The following is a 20,088-nucleotide window of genomic DNA, read 5'->3' as shown; positions in this document are numbered from 1 at the left end:
AAATGCAGGCAAGCTTATGTATCTTGCAGAATGTTCATATCTTTGTGATGACAAGGTAGTTCATTTTACAGCATAGCACCTTTGGTTTTGTCTGCTGTTTGAGCAGCTAGGACTTTATATACAGACATCCCAACACCACTGAATTGAACGAGTAACGTGTTTCTGTTCTGTGAATCATTGTCATGACATCCTTTCTATGTATGCTTTAACCATAATGTCTTGTTAGACTGCCTGCAAAGGGCACAATAGCAGAAATGCAAATAGCAAATGCTGTGGAACATGCCAGAATCAAAACTTTTTTTTCCATTAGGTTGGCAGTGAATTGGCCATTTCTGTGCACAAAATCCAAGTCTTGGGGGTTGTGATGAAATGTGTTGGTATGGATCAAAGTCTTGGCGTTTTTCAGGGGAACATCTAGATATTCTCACATAAAGAAAACATTTTCCATGTTGTTGTTGTTTTGGGTTGTTTCTCATGGTGCAGAATTAATTATTTTATTGTATTATTTTCCTAACCAGTTAAGTGAACTGGTCCATTTTTGATCCTTTTCATTGATGACTTAAGCCATGAGGGCAAGGGTAGATAGCATTTTTATGTGGACAACTAAAGAACAATTAATCAACCAGCTTGTTTGGGGGGTGATAGGAGAACACCTAAGTACTTAAAAAACCCATGCAGACATGGAGAAAATATCCAAACTCAGCATAATGATTGGAGGGTAGGACTGAATCCCAGACCCTGTGGTTGATGGCATTTCACTTTCCAGTTCACCTTTGCAGTAGTCCACAAGAGATGTGTTCCAGCTTTGACTTAGCTTCACAAAGCTCTGTTCTACACAGGACTTGAATCTGCATCAGTGACTTCCCTTTATTCCATCTGATGTAAAATGTACATTCCCTGTGTAGCTTGTCTGTTGAAACACTGCTTGCGTATGCATGTTACTTGCAGTAATAAAGTGAGGCACTTTTGGTCCCCTCTTAACTCATATGCCTATAGACTGTTAGTAAGGTGTCAAATTCATGGCAGGCTGGCCAGTTAGAGAACTAAGTCACCATTACATTTAAATTTGAGAAAAATTATTGGAACTTAAACAGGTAAAACATTTTTTTTACCTTGCCCATTTAGGTTCGTAGCTCATTACTAGGCTAACTGTCTTTGTAAGTAATTTATCCCGTTTAAGACTCACACCCTGCACCTTCTGTCTATAAGGTAAACACCTTAACCATTATGTTATCCTCCCAGTTATTTTTTTCTCACTTGTAAACTGCTTAATCATGGCATTGAATACTGTGAATTCAGTACAATGAAGCTACAGTGTAACAGTAGCATTGTTTGCGGTCCCTCTGTCAAACACTGTGTAGGTCTGAATGAGACAGAGCAGTCCATATACCTAGCACTGTAGTCATTAATCAGAAAAGAGTGCATTTGGCAGTCTAGGTCTGACTGAGTTAAGGAGAAGCCACTGCTAATGTTTATTCTGAATGTGGGTGGCTGATTTCTTGGTGAGTAACGTCAACTTGGCAGCTCCTGTCATGCAGCTGGGGTTCCTCGTTAACGTTTTCTTTCCTACACAAGGTTTATGTTGTGTGTTGAGTCAGCAGCTGCAAAGCATAGTGGTATTCAGTCATCCCTCTACCTCTTGCATTTCACAATAGAAAGGAAAGTTTGTCCTGCCTCTATGACCACATTCTACTCATCTCATTTGGGAATGCAAGTTCCATTAGAAGACTGGATTCCACACTGATCTGCTCCCTGTGGCTTTCTGTATGGCTCTGATCAGCTGACATGACACTAATGGTTCATCTGATTTTTTTTTTTTTTTTTTGTCACTTAAATGTCTTTGGGTCACCTTCTAATGCTAGGGTGATGTCCAAAATCCATGGAAAGTTCTTCTGCCAGAACCTAAAGTCATTGGAGAAGAAACCAAACAAATTATAGACAAAACTGCCAACAGTTTGAGAATATACCTGAAAAATATTTTAGCTTATTATACTTCATTATGGAGACTATTAATATGTTTGAGGTTGCTTAATGATGTGTGAGACTAAATGATTTTATTTTTCCTTCCTGCTGCAGTTTTATCCATCGTATCCCACAACAGTGCCTAGTATGCCTACAATGTTACCACACTCTGGACACTTTGGGTCTCTCCAAGGTGCATTTCAACCGAAGGTATGTTGCTGAATATTTCAGAACAGTTGTTTATAGTCAGAATTGTCAGTATCAAAAATACTTGGTATACTTGGAAAGTAATTTTAAAGAGCTGTTTGTGCCTGTGTGTGAAATGTAGTAGTAGGGTGCACAAGGGATAGCACACTTACTTCATTTGAACCTGCTAAACTGCTTTCCATTGACTGTTGCTCAGTCCTACAGTTAACCAGTCTGTTAGCATACATACAAAGGTGCTAGTAGACAGGAAGTGGTTTGATATAGTGCAATAAAAAAGCATGATTTTTGGACAGAACATAGGCCTCAAGATTCCCAAGCCTATGCTCTATTTTGTTCCTGCTGAATATAACTTGTAACTCAACCCCAGACCTTTAGCATGTAGGTTTATGCATAGTAAACAATGACTCTGAAGGACAGGAGGGAAACCTTCCTTTTCCTAGAGTGTCTAGTTAATTTCAGTGACTTGCACCAGAAAAGGAAACACAGGAAACCAGCAGTTGAGTAGTTGATAATGTGGGTATATAATGAGGGCATCATTGGCTAGGACAACCTGCAATTGAGGAATGCACATTTTAAATTAAACTTAGCCCGCTATTCCTTCTTTTTGCCTTAAAATATAATACACTGCAATAATTTATGAAATAGCAGTGGTGGTGCTGCGGTAGCGTTGTTGCCTCACAGTTAGACGTTGCCCGTTCGATTCTCAGTTAGAGCATCTTCTGTGTAGCGACATGCGTGAATGGGCGTTCCTTCGTTGAAGGTTGTGCGTTAGGCCTGGCAAGCCAGTACGTAAAAATCTACTGCCAATCATTAGCGGACCGGAGTTCCGCTGTGGCGACCCCTAACCGGGAAAAGCCGAAAGACATAAACAAACCGTGTTTTAAAGAATATTGTTTTGATTTTTCACTTAAAGTACAACACTTTGTAGTAAGTTTTGAAATGTCCACTCCCATATTGCCAGGTTTTGAATTTAATGACCCAAGTCCTCTAACAAAAAAATCTCGATTTTACAACTGTCAGCAGTGTTGCAAACAATGGAGCTCACTAGAGTATTTGAATCGCCTTGCACAGTATTCTCTTCATTTAGGCCAGTGAAAGGGTTGTTAACTTTTCAGACTGCAAACTCTAGTATATTGTCAGTACCTGAAAATGATGGTCCCGTGGATGACTTATGAAGATAATTCTAACTTCTTGTCACTGAAGGTACATTCCCTGGAAATACAATCCTTGGAAGTGCTTAGTACAGATGAAGCAGAAGTTGCTAGAACAGTAGGATTCCTTGATTTACATTTTTTGTAAAAACAAAAAAAGATTTTTGTTAGAGGACTTCGTCATTAAATTCAAAAACTGGCAATATGAAATTCTTTACTTGGAAGCGTATATTCGGTTAGGCATAGTGCCTTTGGGACTTAGGGTGTTGAAATTCCCTAATGATTTATCACAAAACAACAATTTGTTTCAAGACCCAGTTAAGCTGTTTAATGAATGTGGTTTATCCCTACTGAAGTTGCTTGTTGCTGATTATAAAAACAAATCGAGCAATCTTGAAACAGCTATACGTGAGTTGGATGACAAAATTAAAAATATGACTGCTTTCCTCAGTTTTCTGACCTGTATACAGGTATTATGGCTAAAGTGATCGATTAATAGCCACTATAATTCACATAAAACAGAAGAAAATTAATAGGGACTTAAGCGCTAATAAATCAGGTATGGCTTATACATTAAAAGGGAATAAGGGAAAGAAACGGGACATTTGTCTCAAACAAAATACTGAGAGACCACCAGATAGTGAGGGTATACATACGCATATTCCAAGCACCTTTGATAATTTTCCTGATTCTGGAAATAACCCTCAGAATCTGTCCCCTGTTCTTTCACCTTCCCCTTTTTAGTGCATCCACCAGTGAAGAGAAACAATCCAAAATGGAAGAGAAAATTTGGCAGGGGAAGGGGCAGAAACAGAAGGAGAAATTGAACCATGGTACAGAAATCCTGAACCTAAGTAAATTTAGTGTGGAACAACACATTTTGGTATTACCTAAAGGATTTTAATTTATTCCAGCATGGCCAGCGAACCTTGCTAAAGTACTGATTGATTTTAAGTGATATCCTAGGAAGCTGAGCCTTCATTATATTTAGTTGATGTTTCTTAGTTCACTTCTAAGAACACTTGCTTCATGGCACCTTACAAGTGTTCCATGATTCTTGTAAGGAGGGTTTGAGAAAGAGTTGGAGTAAAAAAAAAACAAAGAAATATAAACTTCCACTTGAAGAGAGACTGGCCCTAAAGGAACTGTCTAATAACAGGGAAATAAGGGTCATGAAGGCGGATAAAGGTGACTTGGTCATGGTTATGGACAGTGACAAATAGATTGCTGTCATATTAGAAATGCTCCAAGATAATACTACCTATGAGGAGATTAAAGTGTGTTATGTCAAGAAATGCTTTTCGACTGTTGATGGGCACGTGAATGACATGTTTAGTCAAGGGAATATCTATCATATAAAACCTTTACATTCTTACAAATCGAGTTACCAAAAATGCCAAGAATATTTTGAAATTCCCACAGTTCATAAAAATCGATTAAATACTCCATTTAAACCGGTAGTGGCTGCCGACAAGTATAAGACTGAACCGCTCTCTGTTTATCTTGACTACATTCTGAACCCTATTGTACAGAAATCAGAGTTCTAGCTCAAGGACTGTTGGCATCTACTAGAATTTTTGAAAGACATCCAGACACCTAGTGAAAATTTTTAATTTGGATCTGTGAATGTAACCTCCTTGTATACATGCACTGAACAGGAGACTAGCGTTGAATTGTTTAGAAAGTATCTGTTGAGGTTCACTGATTTCAGAAATACCTTGATTAACACAGTGCTTTTTTCTTGAGGTAATTCTTGATAATTTTTTTCTTTCACTGGAAGCATTGTAAACAAAAGTCTAGGTTTGCTGTGGAGGCAAGGGTGACTCCTGTTTTGCCAAACTTATCCTATCGTGATGAGAACAAAAATACTTTAAATCCCACAGTTTATTCCAAAAAGTGGTGTTTTGTAGGAGGTTTAGTGATGGAACTCTCTATCGTATAGATGGGCTCTGAAAGTGAATTTGGTGAACTACTAGAATGATTCATTTTCAGAACCCCCTTTTTGAAATTTACAATCAGTAGTTTTGGAAAATGCATACATTTTTTGGGTATCAATCTTTTGATCCATGTGACCATCATATCAAGAGTAAGATCTACAGAAAATACACCTTTGTTAAATCATTTATACAGGCATAGTCAGCATCCACACCACATGGAAAAAGGAGTGGTGAAAGGACAATTTATAAGTCTTGGCAGATTAACGAGCAGTGAAGAGATTTTTACAGAAGAAATGGAGATACTGAAAGTTTTTTTCATGGCTAGAGGCTATGATAATGATTGGCTATCAAACATTATCCGTGAAATAAAGAAGTTATTACTCACTATAACGTTCCATCTGAGTAGTTAGACTTCATTTGTCATCAACCTGTGGGATATCTAATCCGGATCGGATCCGAGACGGCAGTTTCACCAGCATCTGATCTGAGCTCCAAGCTCCTCCCCTTACCCATAATACCCCCCCATCTCCTTCCTTCCCTCAAATCGAGTTTGCTATACCTTGAACTTGAACCCCACCCTAAAAACCTTCATAACATGGAAAAACAGGAAGTACATAACTTCTTTATCTGAAGTAGTTAACTTCATTTGATCATCAACCTGTGGGACAGAGTCCCCAGCTTCCAACAAAAAAGCCTGGGTGGCCCTCATGGAAGGATATTTCAGAGCACAGAAGGACCAAAGGATTCTCTCCTTCTGGAAACCATGTCCAATTTATAATGAGTAATAAAAGTATGGGATGAGGACCAATTAGCCGCCGAACAAATGTCGTCCAAAGACACTCTAGAACAAAAGGCAGCTGACATAGCCATGGACCTGGTAGAATGGGCATTTATCCTACCCAGAGGAGACATGTTTTTATCTTTGTAAACCTGAAGGATGCGTAGGGAAATCTGGCAATAGTCACCTTAGAAACCGGTTTGCCCAGAAAGGGCGTAGCAAAGGACACAAACAATTGGTCAGACTTGTGATGGGTTTTAGTCCTGTGTAAGTAGAAGCGTAATTGTCTGTGCACATCTAACAAATGGAATTTATATTCACCCCTGTTCTGAAAATTTGGAAAGACAGGTAAGTTGATTGATATTTGTCTCCGAAGCCACTTTAGGTAGAAAGGAAGGATTAGTACGAAGGGAAGCCCTGTCTTTATGAAAGATCATATATGGAGGTTTTACAGATAATGCTTGAAGTTCTGATACTCTCCTAGCTGAGGTAATAGCCACTAAAAAGGCTGTCTTCCATGATAAACATTTCAGGTCCACAGAAGCAGCAGGCTTAAAAGGCGGAGCAACCAAGGCTTGTAAAACTAGGGTAAGATCCCACAGAGGGATAGGATCCTTAATCGGGGGTCTTAAAAGAAAGGTACCTTTAATAAACATTTTGCAAAGTCTGGAGGAAACTAAGGAAGCCATATTCTCACCTACATGAAAATTAGAAATGGCTGCCAGTTGAACTTTTACTGTAGATGAGCTGACAACCTACTAGAAAATGTTTGCCAAAAACTCAAGGACTGCTGGAATAGGAGCTGTGAAAGGGTCCAAGTTCCTCTGAAAAGCCCAGTGCTTCCATTTGCTACGGTAAATTTTTCTGGTGGACTATTTGAGCTGCCACCAGAATAGACTTAACTGAGGAAGACAAACAGGGAGTCCTAGCAATCAAGGGAACTAGAGCAGCCAAGCCGTGAGTTTCAGACTGCCCAGGTCTGGATGAAGGCCCCTCGAGGGATGCGAAATGAGATCTGGTAAGGGAGCCAGAATCCAAGGAGGAACTACAAGATGAGATCAAAGATAGGGAAACCAAATTTGGCAAGGCCAGAATGGGGCAATGAGGGTAATTCTGCTCCCCGACCGTCGAGCCTTCTGTAGAAATTTTGTCATGAGGCAAAGGGGGATAAGCATAAAGAAGACTGGGAGGCCAAGCATGGACCAGAGCGTCCCTGGGGGATTCGCCCTGTGGGGGGGATCAGAGTGAAGAATTTGCTGCACTTCACGTTGGAAGGAGATGTGAAGAAATCGCAGCAAGGCCGACCCCACTCGAGGAAGATTTGCTTCACTACCGAAGGATTCAGAGACCACTCCAAAGGCATTAGAATAGTCCTGCTCAGTTTGTCCTCCAGAATACTGGACCGACCCGGAGTATGCATTGCTACCAGAAAACGTCTGGTGGAGATCACCCATTCCCACACTCTCATGGCCTTGCCAATAAGGGGATAAGACCTGGTTCCCACCTGTTTGATGATGTACCAGACCACTGACATATTGTCTGTCTGAATAGCGATCGTTCCCAGAGGAAGAAAGGCATGAAGGGCCTGCAATGCTAATAAGACCGCCCTCATCTCTAGAACATTGATATGCAGTTTGGTCTCATTCGGGCACCACGTGCCTTGGACCGTCCTGCCCGAACAATGCCCACCCTAGTTGGGAGGCATCCGTGGTCACCATGGCTTGGGGAGGGGCTGCAAGAAACTGGCGTCTCTCTATGAGCTCCGGGGAATGTATCCACCACAAGAGAGACTTCCTGCATGCGTTTTCCTTTTGTGAATAGGATGTGTTAAAGGCAGATCTAAAAGGGACCATTGGACCGCTAACATCCACTGCAGAATTCGCATATGAAGGCGAGCACAGGGGAGAAGAGTAATGATGGCTGCCATGGTACCCAAGGCTCTCAAAACCAAGATGAGACTGTAGGATCACAGATACACAAAACCGTAGGTTCCAGACTCTTTCTGGAGTTGAAAAGACCTTGATTAGAGACTTATCAGTTCTTACTCCTATATAGTTCAAGACCTGGAGAGGGTCTAGAGAAGACTTGGTTATGCTGATTGTCATGGCCAGCAAGTCTGACAATTTCAGGAAGTAATCCCTGGCCTGACAAAGTAGACGCCTGGTAGGAGCGGCGAGGAGCCAATCATCCAGGTACGGATAGACCTGTATCTCCTGAAGCCTCAGGTGAGCCACTATTTACTGCCATGACCTTGCTGAGCACCCCGGGGGCTGTGGTGAGACCGAAGGGTAGGGCCCGGAATTGATAATGATTGGCCCCTAGCCAAAAGTGGAGGAACCTCCTGGAGCATCTGTTCATTTTTATGTGATAGTATGCATCCTGGAGATCTGTGGAGCACATCCAGTTCTCCTGCAGGTAAGGCAGGATGGATTGTAGAGTGACCATCCGGAAGGCAACTGACAGGTTTAGTGTAGAAAGGTCCAGAATGGGCCTTAGGTCCTCCCATCTTTTTTGGCACCAAAAAGAACCTGGAATAGATGCCTGATCCAGACTGATCTCAGGGGACGGGCTGGATGACTCGTTTCCTTAGCAGCTTTCTGATTTTTGTTGCTGCTGCCTCCCCTTGTGTGGGTGGAATGTCCAGGAGGTGTTTTGGTGGAACGGGAGGAGTTAGAAAGGGGATTGTATAACCTCTGGATATTTGCAGCACCGAATGGTCTGATGACACGGACTCCCATGCCGTCAGGTGCATCGAAATAACTGCCTCCAGAGCAGTCGGGCAACCCCTCAGGGCTGTTGCACGGGTCTGTCCGAGAACGGTTCTCAAGACCCAAAATTTCTTGGACACCTCCCCCCCTTCCTCTGGGCCGGCGTCTGTCCTGACCCCCTTTGCCTCTAGGGGAAGGTGAGTCCCAAGTGTCACAGGAATACTGAGACTTCCGGAACCACATCTTCTTTTGCCCCCTCTGATTCCTGGAAAAGGATCTTTGGCAGTTAGAGAAGTGGATTCCGATGGCAGTGTCTTCCCGTCCTTCTCACTCTGGACTGACGTTTCACAAACTGTCTTCCCAAACAAGGAAGAACCATCATAAGGGGCATTTGCGAAAGATGCCTTAAAGGGTTCTGTGAATTGACAAAGCCTAAGCCAGGCGTGTCGCCTCATGGCAGTGCCGGACCCGACAGCCCTTGCTGCTCCTTCAGTGGCATGCAACAGGAGGCACATGGACATATTCGTAACCTCTTTGAGAATGGCCATTCTTGCGGAGAATGTGCATTTATCTTCCAGAGACATGGACTCTGGGGGCGACTCAGTGAACTCCTTGATGAGGTCTCGCTGTAGTCTGGTAAAATGGGCCAAGTAATTCAGCGTCCTTATAGAAAAGGTGGCTGAAGCATATGTCCACTTCACAGACGATCCATCATCCTGGACTCAGTCAGGGGGATGGACTGTAGAACTTTCGTGGGTCAGTTCTTTCTTGGTGGCAGCCACTACTAGCATGGTGTCCACAGGGGACCTCATGTTCCAGCTCAGTCTGTCCTCTGGAGGGTTCAAGATCTTATCGGGGCGCCTGGGAATTGTCTCCATGGTGTCCGGCTCCTTCCATGCCCTGGTGGTAATGAGGTCCACCAAGGGATCCATGGGGGGGACACCCTGGAGGTAAATGGGCCCATGTTGAAGGCTTCCAGGGACTCATCCGAGGAAAGTTTGTTGGTGGACCAAACCACCCCCCCCCCCTTGCTGGCGCAGGATTTCCATGATGTCCAAAGGTGACATCCTCAGGGGGTGACCTGGGGGAACCTTCCCCTTTCTCCAAGTTGGTATCCTCAGTGAGGGACTCTGGAGAGGAGTCCAGGTGCCTCCTTTTGCACGTTCGCTTGTGAGGGATCTCTTCGATGATACTACTTGAGGTTCCTCGAGGGAAACGGTCTGGGGCACCTTGAGCACGGGCTGTCCCTGCATGGGCAAAATGGCAGAAGACACACCCAGAGTCGAGGGAGTCTGGGCAGAATCCAATGAGATGGTCAGGGGCCTCGATTCTCTGGGGAGAACCCTCTCCACCACGTTGAAGGCCGAGGGAGAACAAGCCTCTTGAGGAACTGGTAAGGAGACTGCTCTCCCTGGATCCGTCATGGGGATCGGAGCCAAGATACCAAGGGGTAGGCCTTGACCCGACAGTGTTGTCACCAAAGGAGAAAGGCTCAACCCCTTGGATCCGATGCCCAGGCTCCGGCTCCGAGAGCTGCTCGAGTCTGAACCAGTCGGATCCAATGTGCTCAAGGTAACGGCTGGCGTCGCTGTACCTGGTACCATTGGTGCCGGCCCCCTGACTCCAGGACCTCTCGGATCCAAGAGCTCCGATACTGGGGTCGGATCGAAGAAGGAGATATCTGGGCAAAGAAGGGAAGCAAGCCTCCCCCTCCGGAGGGAGAGGGGGCTGGCAAGACCCCCATCTGAATCTGGGTGCAAGTAAACCTTCACATCATTTTGTCCATGTCTGCGTCAGATAAACTACAGGTGGACCTTGACGAGGCCACCAACGCTGATAGGGAGGGTCGGTGTATGGAGACCCTAGAAAGAGGCCTAAGTTCCTCTGGCTCCGGTGAGAATCTCTGTGATCGGAGCAGAGGGGAAGCTGGCATAGAAAAAACTGTCTGTTTGGGGGGAGGACCCACCGGATCCAAATGGTCCAGGGATCTCTTCCTTCCCTTGTCACACTCTCTTTGTCCCTGCTCCTCTCTTTCTCTAACCACAGGCCTTTGATCGGGAGATTGAGTCCCGGCCTGGGAGGGAGAGGAGTCCGTGACCGCAACAGAAGAAGAAGAGGCAACCGCCTCTGTCGCAGGCAGAAGGATCAATTTTGCCCCGCAATCCTTAAGGGCCCTGGGGTTAAACCCCACACAAATAGAGCAGTTAGACGATAAATGGGCTGCCCCCAGACACACAACACACACAGTGTGGCCATCCGCAGGGGACAACTTATGGCCACACTCTGTGCATTTCCTAAAGATCAGCTTAGCCTGCTGATCAGCCATTTCCAACACACAAAAAAGTTTAACCTAACAAGGTTGAACTGACTACCCTGCCCCAACACACACACACACACACACACACACTCAATCGGAAGGTAGGGGAAGGGAAACCAGGCCTAACTACCTAACAAGACACAATACATTTTTTTTTTTTTTTGTTCAAGAACACGAAGCAAAAATTGAGGGAAGGGGAGTTAAGGGGACAGTAGGAAGCCTTACCTACATTATCACAATGCAAAATAGCCACAAAAGCCTGAAGAAAAGTACCTACCATGCCTGGAGCTCTAGACCACGCTGCTTGGCAAAGCTGCAGCAAACGAGATCTGAGGGAAGGAAGGAGATGGAGGGGTATTATGGGTAAGGGGAGGAGCTTGGAGCTCATATCAGATGCTGGTGAAACTGCCGTCTCAGATCCGATCCGGATTCGACACCCCACAGGTTGATGATCAAATGAAGTTAACTACTTCAGATCTATTTGTTACATACTGGTAAGGCAAGACCAATTCTTGGTAAAGATCAAACTTTATGTTCTTTGACCAGAGAAGATAGTCACCCCCCCCCCCAGTCTAGATTGCCTATTGGCTGTAGGGGTGCTTTTCCAATCCTCATTACCACTGACGTCACCATCATCAGAAATGTCTTGCAGAATGACTGGAAGATTATTTTAGGTACTGGGGATTTAGCTAAGATTCTAGGTGATCATCCCTTGTCACTTATAAATGAACTAATTGCATAAGATCCATCCTAGAAAGACACACTGGCCCTAAGAAAACAAATCACAGTACCTTTGGGACTTTTAAATGCGGCAGCTGTAAGCAGTGTCTCTTCATTTCCAACACCACAAGTACTGTCTGAGTGATTTAAACTTGGAAATTCTATCTATCCAGAGTTACAGTTGCAATTCTAAAGGTGTAGTCTGTTTAGGCTTATGTGATTCATGTACCTGCTTCTGTGTTAATAAAACTATGAAGAAGCTGGCGCTCAGAATTTATATACATTCACTAGCGATTAGAAAAGGGGACACTGGTGATGCCTTGGCAAGACATTCTCTATAGTGTAATAGCTTGCATTTTCAATTTTTTTTTGTGCTAGACTCTTGAAATTAACGACTTCTGTGGCAACTACAAAGTAGTATTAGAATGCAGATAATCTGAATGGCAGGTCAGGCTTAACGCTCATAAATTTCTTGGTATAATTGAGTGTATGAATATAAAATTATGAGAGTGTGAATATAAAATATTTTTTGCAAGCACAGAATTTATAAAACATTAAACAAACAGCTCTTGATGTATATAGTAATATATATAGATTTGTGTGTGTGTGTGTGTGTGTGTGTGTGTGTGTGTGTGTATATATATATATATATATATATATATATATATATATATATATATATATATATAATGTGTGTGTGTGTGTATTCATTTATTTTATTTTATTTAACAATTGTTTACCAGGAAAGTCCGACTTGGAACAAAGCCATTTTTCAGTGGAGGCCCAGGGAGAAACACTCCAGATGCATGTCTTTGTAACATGGGAGGAAACTGGAGTACCTGGAGGAAACTCACACGAATGCAGGGAGGACATGCAGACACCACACAGAAGGGATCCCAGCTGAAAATCGAACTGGAGAACCTCTTGCTGTGAGGTGACAAAGCTACCGCTGCACCACTGCACTGTCCACATTAAATTCTTATGGTTTTAGTTTTTAGTTGTATTGTTTCTTTAACTTTCTTTCAACATTGACCAATTGAAGGTGGCTGGGGATTGGTTGTTTTGAACATATGATTTGTTTGGTACTGTCTTTCAGTATGGAAATTTGATTCAGTAGTCAAATCTGAAGAAGTTCTTGTTGTAAAATAAAAGAATGAAAGTGCTCATTTACAATACTGTTGACTCCCGTGTTGTTTTATAGAACATTTTTTCAAGTTCCCTTGGCAACTGTCAGAAAGAGTAAGGGAAGTTTTACAGTACCCTGACCAGTTTTGCCTTAGTAGTATAAGTACCACATTGGGTCTCCACAGAAAATGAGCCACTAGCTTAGTGGGACTAACCCAGGCAGCAGAGGATAAATAAATAAGAAGAATGTTCAAGACAGAGGCGATGTCATAAACAAGAATATTTAATGAGTAAAGATGAGCACTTTCGTCCCTTAATATTCAAAGGGCTTCTTCAAATAATTCTACCGCAACAAGTATAGCCATGTAAATTAAATTAATCAAATCACATGCCTTTCCCAATGGTTCTTGGAATTCATAAATTCCAACGCCCTGGATTAGCTTAATCCATTATCCCACCAGGGGCTCCAGTATCCTAGACCTGGTCATTACCAACATGGGAGATAGATGCTCCACACCAGTAGTCACCCCCTCATTGGTCAGGTCTGACCATAAGCAAATCACCCTTGACATCCACATCTCACCCCCAACCCCCCCCCCCACCCCCAGTATGGAAACCTCCGTAAAAAACTTCTCCAAAGCCAACTTCATGCTACTCAAGTCTGAAGTGACAAACTTCATGACACCCATGCACACACGGGAGTTGAAAGTTTGACTGCTGAATCCTGCACTAAGGCACTGTACGAGCATATCCACTCATGCATGAATTGTGCCATCCCAAATAGAATCAAGATGCTCTCCTCCAAAAAAAGGAAGCCAATCTGGTGGCCCCCTGCCATAAACAAAGTATACTACAGAAGAAAGAAACTGTTGCAGAAAAGAGGAAAATCCCAGGATGCAAAAAACTCCCTTACCAGCCTCAGTAAGAAGCTGAGATTCCCTCATAAAATCCTCCAAAGCTAGTTGCGAAAATAAAATTGCTAAAGATTCCAAAGACTACCACAAGGCATTCTATTGTTATGTTAAGAATCTAAATGGCAATGCTCAGATATGCTCTGAGCTACAACAGAATGGCATTAAATATACTGATCCCCAGGATATTGCCAATATCCTGGCAGATCGATTTAGTGCCAACTTCACCTCCCTCTCACCCCCTAAAGGGCCCATCTCAATACTAAAAGATTGCCAAATTGCGGTAATCGCAGCCACACAGGTAGAAACCACACTCTCCAAAGCTAAGAATACAGCATCCATGGGACTAGATGACATCCCGGGCTGTGTACTACATGAACTGCAAAATGGCACCTCGCCTAAGTGTCATGTTTAATCATAGCCTCACCTCAGGCTTTGTGCCCACTGAGTGGCGCACAGCTACAGTTATCCCACTCCACAAAGGGGGATCCACCTTGGATCTCGGGAACTACCATCCCATCAGTCTGATGAGCCTGATCTGCAAGGGCATGGAACGCATTATCATGGAACTTATAAACAAAGACATTGGCAACCTTCAAACACTGGACTGCACCCAGTTTGGGTTCATGAAGGGCCGATCTTGTCTCCTGAACCTGATTGACTTCTTCGAATCAATCTCCAGAGCTGTGGACAAGGGTAAGGCGTCCACACAGCCTATCTGGACCTTGCCAAGGCCTTCGACACCATCCCCCACTCTGGAATCATAGATAAACTTACTAAGCTGGGAATAAATCCCTACGTCACTTGATGGGTTGCCAACTTGCTTACTGACAGAACCCAGACTGTAAAAGTAGCCAACTCCAAATCCAGCTCCAGACAAGTGGAGTACCTCAAGGTTCAGTCCTGGGACCGCTCTTCTTTGGCATCTACTTCTCTGAAGTACAGGCCAACACTAAGGGACTCTGGCTAACAAAGTTCGCAGATGACTGCAAACTGGGAGCCATTATTGAATCCCCAAATGATGTGGATATTCTACAAAAGGGCCTTACAGAAACAGATGCTTGGTGCCAGAGTCATGGGTTCAAGCTTAATGCCAAGAAATGTATAGTTATCCCCTTTGGGAAAAACATGTACCCATGAATTACCACATAGGTGGGAGTACACTAAACACCAAAAGTGTGATGAGAGACATAGGACACAGGTGGACAGTGGTCTCACCTTCGATAACCACATTGCCACAGCAGTCAGGAAATCCTATGTGGCACACCTCATCACCAAGGGCTTCTCATCCAGAAAAAAGGAGGTCATTGTCCCACTGTACTTATCCCTCATTAGACCAGTTATAGAGTACAACGCCCAGTTTGGTATGTACTTCACAAGACATCTGCAACAGCTGGAAAGGCCGCAGAAATACCTCACTAAAAGAATCACAGGCCTAAAGCAGATGCCCTATGCTGACCCTGTAAAAAAATATCCAGCTATACTCTGTGGCATATCGTCTACTCAGAGGCGATCTCTGCTCAGCATACAAGGCCATGTCAAACCCTGAGCTGTTGGACATGCTCCCCTTAAAGAAATCCCAGTCCCTCAGTGTCACATGCTTCAGGCATCTACACCTTGTCATCACAATGAACAAAACGTGCTGGAGGGATAGGTTCCTGACCCAGAGACTCCCCTTACATGTCAAGCAGAGTGCCTCCTTGGCCCTTTTCAAAAGGAACCTTGACGATTGGATGAGAGATAGGAAATTCACCCTGGGGATCACGTCAGTCACCCTGCTAGACAGGGGTCCAGGGAAGTAAATATTGTGGGAAGAAATATCCAGGGAATTGTTACGGCTAGGCTTGTATAGGCCCTAGGGCCGATAGCCTAGTACCAACCTATGGACCTAAGTAATAATATATTGTGTACATGTTTTGAAATATGCATATACATATTTTTTAGTAAATAGTTGGTTTGGTTTTAGTATTATGTTATAAATTATAACTTTTAGGAAGTAGCTTTATGATTAATGGAGTTATTGGTGATGATTACTGACTGAATGATTTTTAGCATGTGATTTGATGAATTTAATTTATATGGTTGCAATTGTGTTAGTATTATCTGAAGATGTTCTTTGAATATTGAGGATGAAAGTGCTTATCTTAATTTGTATGACATCACCTCTGGTTTGGACTTTCTTCTTCTTCTTTGTTTTATTGTCAGATTGTATTTGGTTCTTTGAAAGGATAAGTAAATAAAAAAAAATAGTATTTTCAGGAGTTGTTTATTTATTTTTGCTGCATCTCCAGACTGTGGTAATGCCCAGCCCCCAAAATTGCCAGGTCTTGTTGTATTGAGTCCAGGAGTTTTGTTCTGCCCCTTACCATTAGGCAAATTCATACTGACATTGTTTCTCGTTTCCTCAAACCGATGAGTTGAAAGAAATGACTTGCTTGCTCTTAAAGAAAAAAAGGATCGTACATTCACACTCTGGATTGTGGTGCTTCCTTATGGAAATGAACTAACAAAAGCTGTATATTTGATTGTTTACACCATATCATTGTACATATTTTAAAATGAGATAATTAATAGATTGTGCCTTTAGAGTTAAATATAAAATGCTTCATTTTCCTGTTTGTAATTCAGTTGTGCCATTGCATGATTTCCTGCCTCCATACTTATAGGTATGTAAGCGTTATCTACTGTTGTGTTACATATCAAAATATTGTGTCAGTGTTGTCTGCCAGTGGCTGTCAGAATTTCTTACAGTCCCCAATTTCTGTTCCTGGGACATGTGAGCTGATGTAGTTCATAACTGTGACCACTATAGCCTGCAAGGACTTTCTTGGGAGTGTGTCAGTACTCCGTCTGTCCTGGAAGCATCTTCTTGGTCATTTGTCTACACTTCTTCAGGCACTTTAATCAGGTTAGTTATATATAGTACCAATATAGGGTTTAACTGTTTGTATAATGAGAAGTTATGTACTTACCATAACGTTCCATGTTAGTTGTCTTCTTCTCGCCTTCTTTCTTGCTGGATGGGTTCGGAGCCGAACCTCGGCTCCGACTCGGCCTATTACTAAAGCTCGAGAGCTATTTTCACTGGCTCGAGGCTATATGTCCCATAATGCTAGGCGTCATATACCTAGATCTCGTTTGATAGCTAACACTACGGACATATATGTCCCACCACAAGAAAAGAGTAAATCTATCTAAAATATGCAAAAGAAAGCACTTCTACATATATCCCTTACAAGGGCTACCAAAAAGGGGAACAAGAGAGCCAGCTGAGACGATAACTCTGGTGACAAAAGATATCTCACAAGATACTGTAGGTCTTTCCAGGCCAGGGGGATGAATGGTGGGACGCAAGAAGAAGACAACTAACATGGAACGTTATGGTAAGTACATAACTTCTCAATGTTAAGTTGTCAATCTCGCCTTCATTATTGCTGGATGGGACAGCGTCCCTAGCACCTTAGTCCTGGGTGGCTCAATGGAACAGACTCTTGAGTACAGTGGAGCCAAACTCAGCCCGACTTCTGGAGGCGATGTCCAGTTTGTAATGAGAAATGAAGGTATGAGGGGAGGCCCATGTGGCCGCTGCACAAATAGAATCCATGGGTAACCTTGCTTGAAAAGCTACTGAGGAAGCTAATGCTCTGGTTGAATGAGCTCTAGGCTTGGTAGGGGGCTCCTTATGCCTCAATTGATTAACGTGATAAGATAGGTCAACCATCTGGACAAGGTTACTTTAGAAACTGGAAGGCCTTGCTTTCCTTCCGCATAAGACAGGAAGAGCTGCTCTGATTTTCTCGACTGTTTTGTTCTATCAAGATAGAAGCGTAGTTGACGGTGGACGTCTAAACAATGTAGTCTTCTCTCAGCTCTATCGGTATAATTTGGGAAGAAAACTGGGAGATCAATAGTCTGATTAAGATTTTTTTCAGAGAGTACCTTAGGTAAAAAGGAAGGATTAGTCCTAAGAGACGCTCTATCTTTGTGAAAAACAAGATAAGGGGGGCGCACAGAGAGAGCTTCTAGTTCCGAAACCCTTCTCACTGAGGTAATAGCTACCAAGAAAAGTGTTTTCCACGAGAGCAGTTTTAGCGAGCAGGAAGCAGCTGACTCAAAGGGTGGCAGAATTAAAGAAGACAGTACCAAATTTAGATCCCACGGCAGAGGAGGGTCTTTAACCGGGGGCCTAAGTAATAGGGTTCCTTTTAGAAAGGCTTTGCAAAGCTTGTGGGACATAATACTGGTCTCTGACAAGCCAACGTGAAAATTTGCAATAGCCGCCAACTGGACCCTGATAGTGGCTGAGGAAGAGCCCATTTGGAAAAGTTCTGCCAAAAACTCTAGAACTGTTTGAACAGGAGCTGTGAAAGGGTCCACTTGATTTTTTCTTGCCCAAATAGAGAAACACTTCCATTTACTAGCATACGTCCTTCTGGTGTTAGACTTGTGAGAGGCAAGGATGATATCACGTACTGACTGAGAAATTAAGGGATGCCTGGCTAGGGTTGGAAGTGGAGCAACCAAGCTGTGAGGTTGAGAGATGGAAGGGATTGGTGCAGCCTGCCCGATTGATGGGTCAGAAGGTCTGGCACTGGGTCCAGATGCCAGGGCTGCTCTAGTAGATGACGTTGCAGGAACGGAAACCAGACTTGTCGGGGCCAGTAAGGGGCAATGAGGATCATCCTGGATCTCAAGGCAGTTGCTTTCTGGACTAACTGGGTAATTAAGGGAAAAGGGGGGGAAAGCATATAGAAGACCCCCGGGCCAATCGTGGACTAGAGCATCTCTGGGAGGGAGACCCGGAAGAGGAAAGATGGTGAAGAAATCCTGACACTTGCTGTTTTGAGGGGTTGTGAAAAGGTCGCAGCAAGGTTGACCCCATCTTCTGAATATGTGTTCCGCTACTATTTGGTTGAGAGACCACTCGTAGGGCATGAGAATGGCCCTGCTCAGTCTGTCCGCTATGACGTTGGACTTCCCTGGAATATGCGTTGCTACCAAGAAACCGTTGAGAAGAGATCGCCCACTGCCAAAGTCTGAACGCTTCCCGACATAGGGGGTAGGACCTGGTTCCGCCCTGCTTGTTGATGTACCACACTACAGACATATTGTCTGTTTGAATTGCAATCGTCCCGGTGGGTAGAGAGTTCTGAAGGGCCTGCAACACCAAAATACCGCTCTCATCTCCAAGACATTTATGTGCAGGTGGCACTCGAAGGGTTGCCATGTGCCCTGGACTGTCCTGCCCTGAAAATGCCCCCCCCCACCCGATCAGGGAGGCATCCATTGTCACGGTGGCAACCGGAGGGGGAGAATAACAGGTCTGCCCAGGAGCACCTGGGGCGAGACCATCCACCACGAGAGGTGTCTCTTGCATGACTGAGTGATGAGAATGTTGTGAGACATGGGAAGCTGCTGAAAGGACCATTGGGAGAAAAGCATCCACTGCAGTAGCCGCATAAGAAAATGAGCTAGGGGGAGCAAGGTGATTGTTGCTGCCATTAGACCAAGTGTTTTCAGTACGAATCGGGCTTGGACCCTGTCCTCCTGTAGAAGGATTTGAACATGGCTGCGAATGTCTGAAACTCTTTGTGAAGGTAGTTTTGCTGACAACTCTACCGTGTTTAGCACGGCGCCTATGAAGGAAATATGCTGACAGGGCGACAAGGCAGACTTTTCGAAGTTTATAGAGATGCCTAGCACTCTGCACGTTTGCACAGCGTAATCCCTGGCTTGAAGTAGCTGGTGCCTAGTGGTGGCAGTAAGGAGCCAGTCGTCTAAATATGGAAACACCTGGAATCCTCATCGTCTCAGGTGAGCCGCAACCACTGCCATGCATTTGGTAAACACCCTGGGGGCTGTGGTGAGGCCAAAGGGCAGGGCTCTGAATTGGTAGTGACTGGCTCCCAGCCGGAAGCAGGGAAACCTTCTGGAGCGCCTGTTCATTTTGATATGGTAGTACGCATCCTGAAGATCTATAGAGCACATCCAATTGTCCTGACCCAGAAAGGGTAGAATGGACTGTAGCGTGACCATCCGGAACTTCGTTCTTTGAACAGACTTGTTCAGCCTGCTGAGATCCAAAATAGGTCTCCATTCCCCCGTCTTTTTTGGTACCAAAAAGAATTTGGAGTAGATTCCGGATCCTTGTTGGTCTGCTGGGACTGGCTGGATGGCCCTTTTTGACAGCAGCTTTGAAATTTCTGACGCTGCTTGATCTCTCAGACCGGGTGGAACGTCTGGAAGAGGCCCTTTTGGTTGCTGCGGGGTGT

At 44.0% G+C, this 20,088-nt stretch overlaps 1 protein-coding gene across 5 annotated transcripts in view; it reads left to right on the top strand.

The window, feature by feature from the left end:
* The window catches only part of FBRSL1 (fibrosin like 1), a 3,021,780-nt gene that overhangs the window by 2,836,671 nt on the left and 165,021 nt on the right, over positions 1-20,088 (top strand). For all 5 annotated transcript variants that reach the window (XM_044068722.1, XM_044068720.1, XM_044068719.1 and 2 more), the window contains exon 11: positions 2,077-2,172. In XM_044068722.1, the coding sequence (XP_043924657.1) occupies positions 2,077-2,172 (96 nt within the window). The remainder of the gene's footprint in view (positions 1-2,076; positions 2,173-20,088) is intronic.

Source organism: Protopterus annectens, chromosome 4.part0, assembly GCF_019279795.1.
Source record: "Protopterus annectens isolate FY-2018-M chromosome 4.part0, PAN1.0, whole genome shotgun sequence".
Lineage (NCBI taxonomy): Eukaryota > Metazoa > Chordata > Ceratodontiformes > Protopteridae > Protopterus > Protopterus annectens.
The sequence above is the reverse complement of the archived record's forward strand: the minus strand, read 5'-3'. Positions and strand labels throughout refer to the sequence as shown.